Genomic DNA, 15,225 nt, shown 5'->3' with positions numbered 1-15,225 from the left:
GATACACCATGAACAAGAAATACAGAATAATTATGTTGTATAAATGATAATTCAAATAAATATAATTATATGTAATTCCAAATAGTTAGGATTATAAAATAGCCCGAGAAATTAACAGCTTTAAAATAAGTATTTTCATCTTCAAGAATCAAATTATATTGTTTGGGAAGCCCGAAGAAAAGCAAAGAAAAAAAGATTATTCTTTCATAAGACCCACCAATCTCAGACCATGCAAGCTTTCTTCCAGTGCACCAATCCACCTTCTTGCTAAACAATTAGATAAAATTTTGTCTTTGACCAGTAGTTTCCTATTATCTTTTTCTTTTTCCTATAGGCTTTTCAATTTATGTATTTATTTGTTGTTGATAAAAATGTATTTATTTGTTGTTGTAACTAAAAAATATATTTATTCATTTTATTTAAAATAAAAATTCTGCTGTCTCTCTGACAAACTCCACATGCAGATGTAAAAGGGCACCAAAGACTTATGAGACCCACCCACATTATTTTGTCCACATGGATGTGTAAGGGAACCTCTTTTTCATTTACTATTTCCTTTCTCTGTTCATTAATTATTATTTATAATGTCATGTAATTGTACCATTAATTATCATTTATAATGTTAGTGACTGGACCATCTAATTTGTCTTTTAAAAATTAATAAGAGTATACACATTCACCATTGATACAAAAAAGATAAATTTAATACTATAAATTTATATATTAATTCTGTAACTGAATAATCAGATAAATCTTCAAAAATAAGTGGATTTATCCAATATCATGTGTCTTGTTAAATAAAAGAAAATAAAGAACTTAGTTTGGTCTTTTTTTTTTTTGGAGCAAAGGTCTGTGTGCTTTCATGTGCCTCACTTTCATCAGAGATGCATAGAAAATACATACCTCATTATTCCCAAGCAGATTTTTTTCAGTGCTTTGTCATAAAATTTTATTTTAAATATTAAAAAATTCAATTACATTCTCTTACAATGTATAAATCTACGGATACACACGTATACATGTACACGCATGTGTATACAAATCACACAACCGATGTTATATATGCTTCACGAGCTTTCACGAGCTTCTCCATATAATTGTAGAGAGTACTTTAGCCTTTTACAGATTCATTTCTCTCAAAACAACACAAAGGAGAAAAGAAAAAAAAAACTTTTATTTTCTCCTCCTCTTCTTTCTTCTTCAAGGAAACCATCCAAGAGAACAAACACAGAGAAACCTAATATCTTGTCTGGTCATAACTTCACAAAGTAGCTTTACCGTTGTCTAAATGCTGGGTTCTACGTTGTCCTCCTCTCTCTTCTTCTACTTTCAATGAGACACATAACAAAGGAGAATCCTGAAACTGAAGATTTTCAAGAACTGTACATGAGAAAATAAAAGAAGACTAAACCTTATACGAACCAGAGCTAAGAAGATGTCGGCAAAGCTTTTGTATAACTTGTCAGATGAGAATCCAAATCTAAATAAACAGTTTGGATGTATGAATGGGATCTTCCAGGTTTTTTACCGGCAACATTATCCTGCGAGACGTGTTGTTGTAGCCGGAGATGAACTCAGGTCTCTGCCTTCAGGTAACATTTTTCTCTCTTTAAGTCTTTGCTTGCAATGTTCTCTCAACTCAAAACCTTTTGAAAAACAGTTTCAGAGAAAAGTTACTCAACACTGTTTTTGTATTCTAGTTTCTAACTAAGATCCTTCAGGACCACAATGATGAAAGAAACCAAAGCTCTAGAACATGACTTTGTCTATAGATGGCCATTGTGTCTAAGCTCTCTTTACTTGATAATTTGCAGGGAAAACAATTGAAAATGTTGGTGATACCACCCTTACAAAGGACAATAAGGAAACGGTAAGAGTCTAACCTATAGAGAAATTACATTTTCCCTGAAAAAAAAGGATCTAAGAAAGTGAATTTTACCTGAATTGCAGGAGAAGAGTAAGAAGAAGAAGGCTGCAAAAGAGAAACAGAGGGGAGTAGTCTCCTCTGAATCATCATCTAGGCTGTCCTTTTCATCTTCACCATGCTCCTCAAGCTTCTCGTCTGAATCTCAGTTTGAACAACCCGGTTTGATGCAAACGAGTAACGGTGATGGTCCAGTAAGAGGTGGTTTAGTGATGTCGAGTGATTTAAGGGAGCTTGTGAGAAACTCCATTCATAAGGAGACCAGAGCCAGAGATGAAGAAGAAGCTAAACCAGAGAGAGCTAACGTGTCTCTCCGCAACGAATCATCACCAGCTCGGAGAGTAGTGAAGCTGAAAGACAGTCCTCGGTTCTCTTACGATGAGAGGGAGACAAGAAAGACAGGCGCCAAGTTCAAGGAGACGCCGAGGTTGTCATTAGACAGTAGATCGAATTCCTTTAAGAGTGCAAGATCTAGCTCTTCACCAGAGCCGCAAGAGCTTGTCACGGGCCATCACAGAAGAACAACTTCGAGCGTTGTTGCCAAGTTAATGGGTCTTGAAGTCATTCAAGACGAGTCTGTCACTGATCAGGTCAGAGAGAACCGTTTCTGCGACTCTCCAAGGCCAACTCTACAAAGATCAAGGAGTCCTGATCCGATCAAAAATGTGATGCCTGCTAAGTTTCCTATGAAAGCAGCTGCACGGACGCAAGTGGATGGTGCTAAGAACCAAGTCAAAGGAGTTGATGCTGCTACTACGCTAACGGTTTATGGTGAGATACAGAAGAGGCTTTCGCAGCTTGAGTTCAAAAACTCCGAGAAAGATCTCACAGCTCTAAAGCAGATACTCGAAGCAATGGAGACGACACAGAAGTTGATAAGCAAAGATGATGACAACAATAGCCTAGTTCCATCTGCAGCAACAAGCCCCTCGTCCAAGAGTTTCAGATCTTCGTCTATCGTGGTTATGAAAGCATCTGCTCCAGTTTTCAAAGAGACAGGCAACTATGGTTCAGCCTCTTCCTCGCCACGGTGTGTTACTTTACCAAATGTCAAGGTTACAAACCTGCGGCAAAGCCAGAAAGTCTCTCAAAGGAAGCAAAGCGCAATGGATGTGACTCCAAGGCCGGGAGTTTACAAGGTCCAGACAGATTCACCAACAAAAAACACTGGTCCTAGACCGTTGGCCAAGTCAGGAAAGAGCCAGAAGCCTAGTGTCAGCCCAAGAACACAGCCGAAGAAGCTGGGGTTCGAGAAGCAGTCTAGACCAACGTCTCCAAAACCAGAACAGAACAAGATCCAAAGACAACAACTCAGTAGGCAACAGAAGGAATCAGCCTCCCCAAGAAGAATAAAATCTCGGAGCATGCAGCAATCGGAAGACCGTTTAAGTGACGAAAGCAGTGACTTGAGAAGTCTAAGATCTGACAGCAACGTAAGCTCAGCTTCTAACCTTGACAGTGAGGTTACAAGCAGATATAGATACGAAAGGAACAGCGACTTCACGGAGCAGCAGCACACACCAAAACAAAGGGTATAGACTTTACTCTCCCTAACGTAAATTCACTTCTCAAATTATTCACTAATACATGTTTCATCTGTTTTATCAATGCAGAGTCCAGAATTGGGAATGAGGTCGTTGCCAAAACCTCTGAAAGTTACGGTGGAGCAGCCAAGCCCCGTTTCAGTTCTTGATGTAGCCTTTGACGAAGATGAGTCACCATCCCCTGTGAGGAAGATATCCGTTGTCTTTAAAGGTGAGTTACTGAGAAACTAAAACTGCAGCTTCATTGATTTGTTTATAGTTCTCACCTTTACTGTTTCTATTGCCACAGACGATGATCATCTACGTTCTGAAGAGTCCCAGTGGATGAACAAGCACAAAGCCTTACGTAGATCGATCGTGTGGCCTGAGAGTAACGGGAGTCTAGATCAGTCAGATGCTGAACTTAATGAGGGTATCATGGAAGAAGGTGGGAAACTAAACAACAATGGTGACCACCACAAGTACATCTCAGAGATACTGTTAGCATCCGGTCTTCTAAGAGATATCGACTACAGCATGCTAAGCATTCAGCTGCACCAAGCACACCTACCAATCAATCCTAGCCTTTTCTTTGTCCTGGAACAGAGCAAGACCAGTAATGTGACTCAACATGACAAAAAGAACAGAGGCATAGGATTCGGACAACAACAGACGGCGAACCTGATAGAGCGAAGCAGGAGGAAGCTTGTATTTGACACCATAAACGAGATCTTAGCTCGCAAATTCGCAGCAGAAGGGTGTACAAAGCAACCATACATAACATCATCAATCAGCCAGCTAAGGAGGACAAACAAGAGTTCAAAAGGGAATGAACTTCTGGAAACTGTGTGTTCAGAGATTGATAGATTACAAGATAACTCAAATTGCATCTTGGATGAGGACGACGAAGACCTCATTTGGGAGGACTTGCAAGGTCAAGGCATGAACTGGAAGGAGATTGAAGGAGAGACGCCAGGGTTGGTGTTAGACATTGAGAGGCTAATCTTCAAGGACTTGATCAGTGAAGTTGTGACAAGCGAGGTTGCTGCTTCTCCAGGAATGCTCAGTGGGAAACCCAGACAGCTTTTCAATTGCTAATATGCCTAATTACTTAGAACTGTAAATGAAGGATCTAAATAATCCATTTTACAGAGTAGAAAATATTTGATTTCTTGGTTCTGTGAACCCTTGTATAATCCTTTCTTGTATTCTCTTCTTAACTGTTTATGTAAAAAGACTCAACTCAAGATAAAGCTCAATGATGTGAAGACCAAACACCACACTTCTTCCAACAATTCTGAATTAAGTTTGAACTATCAACTCTGCCACACCTAAAGGAACATCAGTTCTCACTTAAAATAGGATATATATATCCTTTTGAAAAAGAATGTTTCAACAGCAAATGATGCTAAGGACCATACACCAGTTTGAGTCAGTAAGAATCTCTTTTCCTTAACGAGTCACGTATTCAATTGCAAACTATCACTAAACTCAAGAGGCAACAATGATATTCCGTCTACAGATTCTAAAATGACAAAATACCTATTTTACATTTGTGTCAATGGTTACTGGCTCTTCTTCGAGTTCTACATTTTTCTCCCTCTTGTCTCCATCCTCTAGAAACCAACCCTTTTCCTCTAAGCTCTCCTTTCTCGTCCAACGCACAGGGGCCGCCTTTCGAGTCCCAATCTTGAAACGTAGCAACGCGCGTTGAGTTCTCCCATCGTCATTTCTCTCTCCTCCCTCGGTTTCACCTAATCTGCTCTTGTCTTTGATTATACCAGATGGAGCAAACGCCTCAAGGGGCGGCATGTGATGGCTCTTGTTGGTTTGTTTTTCAGGAACGTGGCCAGCGCTAACTTCTTCATTTGTAAGCAGTGACGGGCGAAACACACGTGGCACGTTCTTTTCTCCAACCCAAACTGGTGCAGCAAGGAACGGGTTACACTCCGGTTGTTCCTCTGATGGTTTCTCAACTTCCTTTTGATCCATCGATTTCTGAACTTTTAGCCTATCAACCTCAACAGACTGCTGCAATCTCGGCAAAGACGATCCGTTTTCATTACTCTGCACCTCTCCTTGTATTTTTTCAACACTAGTATCTTCCTCCAACTCGTTAGACACTTTGGTTTGGGGAAAAGCAGGAAGCCAAACCGGAATATGCTCATCTGGCAGCTCAGCTCCAACCTCAGCAAAGCTAGGAGCTGGTCTTTTCCCTCTGTTAAAAGGGAACCGAGGAAGAGAGTAAACAAAAGGCACCTCCTCCGCTTCCGCTGTATAACGTATAATATCCTTAACCACACCGGACTCAGCAAGACAACGCTCAACATCAGGAGCACCGCTGAAACCCAAACCAGACCCCAAATCCTCCAGCGCTTGAACAATATCCATAGCATTACCTTCTACTCTCCCAGCCATATTAGCATAGAACTGCGTCGTCTTCCCAACGCTCTGAATGTACTGAATCACCACCTCTGTTAGCGTCTCGAGAGCTGTCTCATGAAAAGAACTGAACCTCGCACCTTCGCGTGCATGCGACTCCTGATAAGAGGTGATCTCGACCCCCTCGCATATCTGCGCCACGGCCATCCTAGCGAGTGCGTAGGCGAAATCATTGCCGCGAAAAAGATTGCCTTTCCCACTTCCTCCACCCTCCCCGCCTCCTCCATTGGTCATATTCAACCTTTCTTATAGCTTTGCACAGAGTAGTAACATGTAGAACCATCCTCTTGAGTCAAAGTTGTTTAACTCATTCCCCCACAAACACACGACTTCTCCTCTCGGTACCTTAAACGATAAAAAGAGAGAAAATTTCAGCAAAGATTTCAAATTGAATACGAACCCGTCTACCCAATACATTAATTAGGATAAAAATCGATTCTTTCCCAACCAGAACCAATCAAAACCCTAGAAACTGAGCGAGTCCAATTCACGAAAAGGGCGCCGATTAAAAACGAATTCGAAGAATAGAAATTGAAATACTTACCGGAGAAGAAGCCTTCCCCGCCGTTAAACCTCCGGAGTAGCAGAATCGACTAGGACGAAGCACCAGACGGACTCGGAACAAAACCTGAGCGAATTAGCGAAATTGGGGGAGATTTGTGGATTATGGAGATACCAAGAAACTCAATTGAAGAGGGGAAGGCGCCAAATTGTAGGGCTACGAATGCGATTAAACCCAGCTTAAACCTCACGATCCAGAGAGAGAGAGAGAGAGAGAGAGAGATGTATTGGGAGTGTGAGAGAGTTTCGTCCTAGCTTTTTATAAGCGGAAGCAGATGAATAAAGGAAAGAGGGAGTGATAAAGTCACGGCCGAGCACGTAAAGATCCCGTCACAACTCTCCAGTACCTTGACACGTGTGTTTTTAATTTTTTCTTAACATTCTTTTGGTCTAGTTATATTAAACCAGATCCAATGTAAATGAAACCAACCAAAATAAGAAGAGTGGGCCCACGTTAAAGATCTAAATTGAAAATACAGAAGCCTGAGTAAGGCCCATTTTAAATATCCAAGGCCCAAAATCGATACTCGTCGAACAGAGGTTAGTTTCGGAATTTTAGTCAGTTTGCTTAAACCCTTGTCGAATTAGAAACACTAGTTTCGTCTCCCTTCTTCTTCCTTGTCTGTAAACTAGCTACTGTAGAATTTTATAGGCGAAGATGGATGGAGAAGGAGAAGATGGATCTAAAGTAATTCACGTGAAGTTCGTGACGAAGCTTTACCCTCCGTTCAAAGCTCCGGTTAGCTCTGTCGTCATCCCTTCAAATGTCACTCGTCTCGGCCTCTCTTCCATCGTCAACTCTCTCCTCACTCTCGGTAGACTTCTCTCTCTCTCTCTATGCACCTTGTTGATTACTTGTGGTTCGTTGGTCTTGTCTTTTAAACTTTGTTTAATCAAATCCAAATTTGGTTTGTGGTTTGAACAGAGAAACCTGAGGCATTTGACTTCTTGATCGATGGGGAGCTTATTCGAATGTCGCTTGAACAGTTTCTTCTCGCCAAGGGAATCTCAGCGGTAATGTATTTTTAATTCCTAATCACGTAGCCACTAAACACAGCGAGTTGGTGTTTGATAATCTTTCGTACTTGATTTAAACGTGGGTTGTTCTTGCAGGAACGAACTCTTGAAATCGAGTACATAAGGGCTGTTGCACCACGCAAGGAGGAGAAACCTTCATTGCATGATGATTGGGTCAGTGCCGTTGATGGTTCTTCTCCCAGGTAACTTCTTTTGCTATGTGTCTACTGCAATTACTAATCTGATGTAGGAGGGTCCTCCTACATGTTTTACGATTTTTTTCCTCTCTCTTTTATATCAATAATTTAGTTTAGAATGCCATATCGCTGTTGTTGGGATTATTATTCACCTGCTGCTTATTTTTTTTTGCTTAAAATTAAATAAATTAGGGTCATCCATTAATTGTTATGAATTTAAAGGATATTAATCATTTGTTATTGTCTGTAAACATTATGTAAGTGGATGTCCTGACCTCTGTTCTTGTCATTTTGTAGGTTCATTTTGACTGGATGCTATGATGGTTTAGGAAGGTATGCATCTGCTTATGTCTTTTCATATTGCTGTCAACATTTGCAAGAATCTTATATTTTTAAGCTTTTCTTCTGATAAGGATATGGAGCTCTCCTGGATCGTGTACACACATTTTAGAAGGCCACACTGGTGCAATCTCCTCTGTTGCTTTTGTTAACTCCCAAGGTATGAGCACAGCATTAGAAATCTATACTTTGAGTTCACCTTAATCGCTCATATAATATCACTTCCTTGCATTTAATAGTTTATCTTATTATTTGTCCCATCCAGGTGGAGAAAGTGTTACTGTAGCAACCGCCTCTAAAGATCGGACATTGAGATTGTTTAAGGTATAACATGGATGATAAATATATAACCAAATGTAAATGTTCCGGTTAACTGAAGTCGTCTCTTCTTTTTGTATAAATAAAGGTTGATACAGCTGAATCTGGTGACTCTACTACAAGAGTCAGGGCTTACAAGATATTGCGTGGGCACAAGGCGTCAGTGCAAAGTGTTGTAGCGGAGAAACACGGGAACATGGTTTGCTCTTTCCCCCCTTGCGCTTAACTTGTGTCTTCTTGATAGTGGAAGTACTTTGTATTTTTATCATACTCACCTGCTGTATATTGTAATTTAGGTTTGCTCAAGTTCATGGGATTGCACGATCAATTTATGGAACACAGATGAGTCTGAGTCAGAGTTGTCAGTATCAGGGAAGAAAAGAAAAGGGAATAATCAGGCCGAGGAGGCTCAATTAGAGGTACCCTCAATAAAATTCTGGATGATATGCATTAGGCCTGCGGAACTGACCCGAACAGTTCGGTTCGGTTTTCGGTTTTTTCGGTTCGGTAGTCGGTTAGTTTGGTTTGAAAAAAAAATTCTAAACAGTATCAATCTTAACCGAAATTCGGAAGTGAACTAACAGAAATCCGAAATGAAATAACCAAAACTAACCGCACAGCCAAAAACTTGGGTAAAATTTTGTGAAACCAAACTAACCCAAAAACAGAACCAAATTTCTTTTCGGTTCACTTTGGTGAGATTTCGATCGATCTGAACTAACCGAATAAACCAAACCGCAGGCCTAATTATGCACTCTTTTGTCTCCTCTTCAGATCAAGAGGAAGAAACTGTTGTGTGTTTCTCTCAGTTGAAGTATCTAATTGCAATTTTGGATATTGAAATTTTGTTACAGGGAGAGGCGGTGACTACATTTATTGGACACACACAGTGTGTCTCATCAGTTGTTTGGCCAGAGGAAGATGTGATTTATTCCTGTTCATGGGACCATTCTGTAAGGAGATGGGATGTTCCAACAGGGAAAGATACTCTGAACTTGTACTGTGGAAAAGCGCTCAACACGGTTGATGTTGGCGGTGAAGGTTCTGCACTTGTAGCTGGTGGTGGTTCAGATCCAGTTCTTAGAGTATGGGATCCTCGTAAGCCTGGTGAGAAATCTATAATAAGAACATACACAAGATTCATAAACTCTAACAATTTAATTACACGGTTGATTTAACTCTCTGCGTTTCTGTAGGAACATCTGCTCCCGTGTTTCAGTTCTCTTCACATTCGTCGTGGATATCCGCCTGTAAATGGCACGAAAGCTCTTGGTTTCACTTGCTCTCAGCTTCCTATGATGGCAAAATCATGCTCTGGGATCTCAGAACCGCTGTAATAACACACACACACACACGCATACACTCCTTTCCCTAATAATGTGATGTTTTCCTTCTTTGAAACTAATATTCTTCCTTGATTTTGCAGTGGCCTTTGTCAGTGATCGACACACATAAGGATAAGGTAAAAGCAGCACACGATCTTTTCTTCTCTCTCCTAACTTCTTTTTCGTTACTCAAACAGTGCAAAATATTGGTTTTGTTAAGGTTTTATGTGCGGACTGGTGGAAAGGAGACAGTGTAGTGAGCGGAGGAGCTGACTCTAACCTTCGAATCTCTTCCGGAATCTCAATTTCTTAATAAAAGGTCTGAAAACCCCGAAATCTTTCGACTATTTTCTTACATGGAATGTTGTTGAAACAAAACTGTACTCAGTTTCTTATAAAGGTGTGAATTCTAAAAGCTTTCGACTATTTGTTTTCTTATATCTAATGTGGTAAAGAAAGAGCAAGATGATGGATCAAAGGATTCCGATCCTGGAATGAGACTGTTGTAAGTTCTGCTAGAGAAAGCTTACTGAAGATTTTGTATACTCTTTTCATGTTTTGAAATGTTTGATTCTGGTGGGAATTAATGTTATTTTGTATTGTTTAAGAGTACTGATTATTATTATTTTTTAAATTGAATTTACTTGTTTTGTATGCCATATGAATAGCAGTTAAGTTATAAATTGATGCATCAGCTGAATATAAGACGAGAAAGAAGAAGAAAATTAGGACTACTAATCTTATTGTAAGGAATACTTGTCCATGCGACATCTATTTACTATTTATAACTTTTTATTCTTGGACAAATTGGCACCAATTTGTTGCATAAAAGACTTTTATTTCATTTTGACGTTTCGGGAAAAAAACAAAATACAAAACAACCATTTTAAATATCATTTAAAACTTTTTCAAGCATGTAGTCATAATTAATAATTAATTAACATATAATGGACTAGTAAAATCTTATTGTAAGGAACCGTATGTATAAAATATTCTTTGTGAATGGTGTACATTGTAAAGACTGGAAATAAATTAATTATTCTTATTAATTATTTTAGTCACTATTTAAAACCATTAAAGATACAATATTTTTTCCTAAAGATAGACACTAAAAACAAAGGAGTTTTCCAACTAAAAATTAATCTTGCCATCATAAGTTTTATCAAACTGCCAATTAGATGGAGCAACATTATTAAACTTTAAACGTTTCCCATCACTTGTAGCAACCAAAAACGACAAACTCTGTCCGGTTAACACCGTATTCGTATCCCAAACCTGTCCCCAATTCCTCGTCATCTGAATCCAACCAGTCTTCGAACCTTTCACCTTAACCTCAACCACAACACCCACACGTCCAACGTTGAAAACAGTAACCATCAAGAAATAAGGATTTCCAGCTAACTGAAACTTGACACCACTCTTTTTCGGACACATAACTCGCCTGTACTTCACCGGAACGATCCCTGCTTTGTACTTAGCGATCTTGAGAAAGATCGGTAGCGAAAGATCGAAATGTTTCCGTGGTGGATTGCACCAACTACCATCTCTGTAGTTCGGTGGGCACCAGTTAGTAGCTGTAACGCGTATAGGTCTTGCTCCTTTGATGCATGACTGTGGAGCGTTGACGCATATGATCTCATAGCATGCACCGCACGTGGTTCCGTTGTTGAACAAAGCTGTGCTTAGAGCCGCTGTCGCTAAGCCGTAGGATTGCTCGAAGAGACTGCCGTATCCACACGCTCCTTCTGGTTACGTTGGTTGATACATAAACAGACCAATGACCAATGAAATACCATATGTTATATTAATAATAAAATAACTGCATGCACACACACAAATCACGAATGATTGTATCTCCAACTATATTCTATTTTTACTCTAAAATAGAATTTTGAACAAAATCTCTTACAATCCTACTCCATTCTCCATTTCATAATGTGGTAAAAAATGAAATTACTCAAAAAATGAAATAATTATTTTATTTTTACTCTATTTTATTCTTATCAGTTCCATTATGGAACTATTCTTTTAAATGCGAAAAATGAAATGATACATTGTATATGCTCTTAAGTTGCTTGATTTATAAAACATACCCCTTCAACAAATTCAGTTTTTCTTCTTCTAAACCATATATTTTAATTTTGAATTACTCACTAGCATTTCTAACAAGTGAAAAGAAACTGAAGTAAAGAAATTTCGATAAATAAAAAAGACATACGCATAGTTTCTTCACCCTTCCTGCCCCCGTAAAAAGTGGCATGAGCATCGACCCATCCGTTTTCGGCATTAGTGGCAGCACTGGTGCTCATGAGTTGGTGACACACGATGGTCAATAACACTATAACCACCGTAAAACTACGAGCCATTTATGTAGGCCAACGTAACTAGTATAATAGAGGAGACGATCAAACAGAGAAGATATTAGATATGTGAAAATGTCAAAGTAAAAAGAAGTGTTTTAGAGCATCTCCAATGTATATCTCTATATTTTTCTCTACACTAGACATCTTTATTCTAGAATTAAAATTAATTCAATGTATGTCTTTATAATAAAATTTCTCTATTTTAGAGAAAATATGGAAGAAAGTAACTTTTTATCTCTAAATCTAAAGGTGAAAATAACATATATTTATATTTTCCTCTATAAATAGAAGAACTCTATTATAAATGCATACATTGGAGCAAATCCAACTTTATAATAGAGTTTTTCTATTTTGAAATAAAATATAGAGATAAAAATAGAGGTGAGTTAGAAATGGTCTAATGTAAAGATGATAACGTAGAAACCATTTAATTATATCTAGCTCGTTTAAGAAAAAATATGTATTGTTTTAGAAAATCTCAAAAGTATATAATATATAAAAATAGAATGTTCTAAATTTAGATTTTGTACACGTGGACATGCAAAGATCTACTTAATATTACTGCTGATTACTTCTAATTAAGGAGTACTTTTTCACAAACCAATTTCCTAGTTTCTTATTTTTGCTTTCCTTGAACAATTTGGCTTGCAAAACCTCAACTTTTTTTTCCATCCCCTAAACATTATTTGCCAAGTGATTTTAACACATGTTATTTTTACAATCACTTTCGCTAGATAAATATAACATAACATACTAAAATTGATTACATGACTTATAACTAAATGTGACATGGACACATTTAATGATTATTTATATTTATGGTAAACTCTTTAGAATATAGTATTAATTATAGATCATCATTAAAGTAAATCTATTCAAATATGACATTAAATAACATAATAATAAATCTATTCATCATTGGAAATATTATTTATTTCTATTTTTACAATTATACAATTTTATTACTAGAAAAGGATTTTCATTTTTTTGTTACAATTTTTTTAAAGAATTTTTTTAAACGCAATATTATTAGATTCTCTTATATATCTATAAATTTTAGAAATATTGTTTGGTTATACTCTTTAAAAAATTTACAACTTTTATATCAATTTTTTTTATTAATTTTATCCAACTTGATTTAATATATTTTATCCAATAGAAATAGATAAAAATTCTATCTAAGATTATAATTTGAAATATATACATATCTATTTTTAAATATAAATTTTTTAAACATTTTTATTTTATCATAATTTTATGTTTACTTAAATCAAAATATTAAAAAGAACATAATAAAATATAAAATAATAAGAAAATTTTGTTATCTATTAATATAATTTAAACTTGTTTATTTATCACTGCACATGGTGCACTAAACACCTAGTTTGGACGTTAAATGAAAAGTAGAGGTGTAAATAACTGTTTTTCCTCAAATCTGAGACATTCCCTAAAACAGGTAATCAAAATCAGCCTATAATGGACTAATCTTATCATAGCCACTATAAAACATAACGCTGGGTTGCATAATCAGTTTTTTTTTGATGAAATGTGAAATTTATTGATAAGAGTAAAATAATAGGCATTTACAAAAGAATATGGAAACTATATGAGTAGGCTATACAAATAAGCAATACTTTATGAAAAAACCTATGTCCTGTCAAATACTTCAAGCCAATGTTGAAGCAGTCCAGCAAACCGGTGAACCGGCCCATAACGAAGAGAGCTGATCCTGTTCCGTATGGCTTTATCAACGATCCGGATAGCTTGGTCCACCGTACGAAAGCCTCTCTGGTGTCTGCGCTCATTACTCTCCTTCCACATATAGTAAACACAAGTCTGGAACACCATTTTCAGTAGGATCTTATCCATAAGCTGAAGATTATTGTTAGTAACAAACTGCAGAGTAAGCGACCAGTCTGGATTGATCCTTCTGCCACACAAACTGCCTGCTAGTCTATCCCAAACAGAGTATGTGTAAGGGCAAGCAAAGAAGACGTGATCCCTTGTCTCATCCCACTCACCACACATCACACACCCTTGCTGAATGCCCCACGTCCGCATACGGTCTCCTGTAGAAAGTATGTTCTTAACAGCCAGCCAGACAATGAAGGAGTATCTAGGGACTCCTTGAGTGAACCAGACACATTTACTCCAAGGTACAGTGGCCTTTCTCACACGTATCTGATCCCATGTTCGAACCGATGAGAACTGCGCTTTATAAGTGTCCTCTGCATGTTTCCAAAGAACCTTATCCCTCCCCTGATCTTCCTGCGGCACCTGAATATTCTGGATACTCTCATATAAAGCATGAAAGTGACGACTACGCTGGCCTCGAATGTTCCAGCGAGATTGAGCAACTGCATCAATAACTCGAGCATTCCGAGCTACTCCAAGGTAACAAGTACCTACAGCGCCAGTAATATCAATAAGCCTGCCCATCTGCAGCCAATCATCAAACCAGCCAGTTTAATCACACTGATCTTTTGTTATATGCTATGAGTTTTAAACATTATATCTTTCTTATATATATATTATATTATGAAATGTATCAGGGCAAAAAGAAGTAGCAAGTCCATACCATTATAAAACTCGTAAATTACACATATTACATGTAGGATCTCTATTGGCAATTCATCATCTTTCACATAAAGCCTAATTCAGGAAAGTAAATGGAACTAATTATCTTTCAAATATTACATGGCAAATCTCATAAATATTTTATTTTTAGTTTCTGTCAAAAGATAGCATTCAAAGAAATTTTTTAAAATAGTTTTTATTAATAAATTATCATATATTCCAAATTTCAATCCTGACCCATAGATAATAGACCCAAAATTTAACCACTTAACATTAAGCTAAATTGTATACATATCTTTTAAATTTTAACGAATGCTATTTTGCAAAAAAAAAATTTAGTCAACTATTCATATAATCAAACCAAGTTTTGATCGGAAGATGAAATATTTAGGATAGCAACTCTATCCTACTATGTTGGTTTGTTAAAAAAGCAGTTCATATATAAACCAATATAAACTTTAAATATACTAGGAGAAAAACTAAACACATAATCTTATATTATTATTAAATAAATAAAACACATAATCTTATATATCTTAATCGGGATTCGTTCGACTTTGATTTGAGTCTATTCAAATTTCAGATTTTAAAGCTTATAAATTTAAACCTTATTCTTAACATTGCGGGTTTGGTTTGGAT

General features: G+C 37.3%; 5 protein-coding genes and 1 long non-coding RNA gene across 7 annotated transcripts; 2 read left to right on the top strand and 4 right to left on the bottom strand.

Annotated features, from left to right (window-relative positions):
• Positions 1-1,042: 1,042 nt before the first annotated feature.
• On the bottom strand, positions 1,043-2,172 carry LOC111202813. Its single transcript, XR_007319955.1, has 2 exons — positions 1,940-2,172; positions 1,043-1,646 (listed from the first exon to the last, which is right to left on the bottom strand). It is a non-coding gene; the product is annotated as an uncharacterized LOC111202813 (long non-coding RNA).
• On the top strand, positions 1,354-4,762 carry LOC106368223 (protein LONGIFOLIA 1-like). Its single transcript, XM_048748592.1, has 5 exons — positions 1,354-1,592; positions 1,815-1,870; positions 1,951-3,456; positions 3,538-3,679; positions 3,758-4,762. The coding sequence occupies exons 1-5, from the start codon at positions 1,436-1,438 to the stop codon at positions 4,543-4,545; spliced, it is 2,649 nt and encodes an 882-aa protein (XP_048604549.1). The 5' UTR covers positions 1,354-1,435; the 3' UTR covers positions 4,546-4,762.
• Positions 4,763-4,779: 17 nt separating this feature from the next.
• Positions 4,780-6,698, bottom strand: LOC106368224 (transcription initiation factor TFIID subunit 8-like). Its single transcript, XM_013808133.3, has 2 exons — positions 6,434-6,698; positions 4,780-6,234 (listed from the first exon to the last, which is right to left on the bottom strand). The coding sequence occupies exon 2, from the start codon at positions 6,121-6,123 to the stop codon at positions 4,990-4,992; it is 1,134 nt and encodes a 377-aa protein (XP_013663587.2). The 5' UTR covers positions 6,124-6,234; positions 6,434-6,698; the 3' UTR covers positions 4,780-4,989.
• A 312-nt stretch (positions 6,699-7,010) lies between these two features.
• On the top strand, positions 7,011-10,305 carry LOC106367176 (ribosome biogenesis protein WDR12 homolog). 2 transcript variants are annotated; one of them, XM_013806892.3, is made up of 13 exons: positions 7,011-7,265; positions 7,376-7,464; positions 7,564-7,670; positions 7,962-7,997; positions 8,078-8,163; positions 8,269-8,327; positions 8,410-8,520; positions 8,618-8,740; positions 9,176-9,428; positions 9,518-9,654; positions 9,748-9,783; positions 9,867-9,965; positions 10,102-10,305. In XM_013806892.3, exons 1-12 carry the CDS (start codon positions 7,109-7,111, stop codon positions 9,957-9,959), a joined length of 1,287 nt encoding a protein of 428 aa, XP_013662346.1. In that variant the 5' UTR covers positions 7,011-7,108; the 3' UTR covers positions 9,960-9,965; positions 10,102-10,305. The 2 variants fall into 2 exon arrangements, with proteins under 2 accessions (XP_013662346.1, XP_022554835.1); XM_022699114.2 differs by having other exon boundaries at positions 9,867-10,305.
• Positions 10,306-10,347: 42 nt separating this feature from the next.
• Positions 10,348-12,962, bottom strand: LOC106364991 (expansin-A23-like). The gene is made up of 2 exons (XM_013804456.3): positions 11,865-12,962; positions 10,348-11,391 (listed from the first exon to the last, which is right to left on the bottom strand). Exons 1-2 carry the CDS (start codon positions 12,010-12,012, stop codon positions 10,778-10,780), a joined length of 762 nt encoding a protein of 253 aa, XP_013659910.2. The 5' UTR covers positions 12,013-12,962; the 3' UTR covers positions 10,348-10,777.
• Positions 12,963-13,656: 694 nt separating this feature from the next.
• On the bottom strand, positions 13,657-14,448 carry LOC125589008. The gene has a single exon (XM_048761091.1). It carries the CDS (start codon positions 14,446-14,448, stop codon positions 13,657-13,659), a length of 792 nt encoding a protein of 263 aa, XP_048617048.1.
• Positions 14,449-15,225: the final 777 nt, after the last annotated feature.

The sequence above is a fragment of the Brassica napus genome, chromosome A2 (genome assembly GCF_020379485.1).
Source record: "Brassica napus cultivar Da-Ae chromosome A2, Da-Ae, whole genome shotgun sequence".
Taxonomy (NCBI): domain Eukaryota; kingdom Viridiplantae; phylum Streptophyta; class Magnoliopsida; order Brassicales; family Brassicaceae; genus Brassica; species Brassica napus.
This window is presented reverse-complemented; position numbering and strand designations above follow the sequence as displayed.

Excerpts from the sequence above, each read along its gene's own strand:
- LOC106364991 (XM_013804456.3), bottom strand. The coding sequence starts at position 12,012 with ATGGCTCGTAGTTTTACGGTGGTTATAGTGTTATTGACCATCGTGTGT. Across the intron at positions 11,392-11,864 it reads GAAGGGTGAAGAAACTATGC|AAGGAGCGTGTGGATACGGC; the intron begins GTATGTCTTTTT and ends CAACGTAACCAG.
- LOC125589008 (XM_048761091.1), bottom strand. The coding sequence starts at position 14,448 with ATGGGCAGGCTTATTGATATTACTGGCGCTGTAGGTACTTGTTACCTT.
- LOC106368223 (XM_048748592.1), top strand. The coding sequence starts at position 1,436 with ATGTCGGCAAAGCTTTTGTATAACTTGTCAGATGAGAATCCAAATCTA. Across the intron at positions 1,593-1,814 it reads ACTCAGGTCTCTGCCTTCAG|GGAAAACAATTGAAAATGTT; the intron begins GTAACATTTTTC and ends GATAATTTGCAG. Across the intron at positions 1,871-1,950 it reads CAAAGGACAATAAGGAAACG|GAGAAGAGTAAGAAGAAGAA; the intron begins GTAAGAGTCTAA and ends CCTGAATTGCAG.
- LOC106367176 (XM_013806892.3), top strand. The coding sequence starts at position 7,109 with ATGGATGGAGAAGGAGAAGATGGATCTAAAGTAATTCACGTGAAGTTC. Across the intron at positions 7,266-7,375 it reads CAACTCTCTCCTCACTCTCG|AGAAACCTGAGGCATTTGAC; the intron begins GTAGACTTCTCT and ends TGGTTTGAACAG. Across the intron at positions 8,521-8,617 it reads CGGAGAAACACGGGAACATG|GTTTGCTCAAGTTCATGGGA; the intron begins GTTTGCTCTTTC and ends ATTGTAATTTAG.
- LOC106368224 (XM_013808133.3), bottom strand. The coding sequence starts at position 6,123 with ATGACCAATGGAGGAGGCGGGGAGGGTGGAGGAAGTGGGAAAGGCAAT.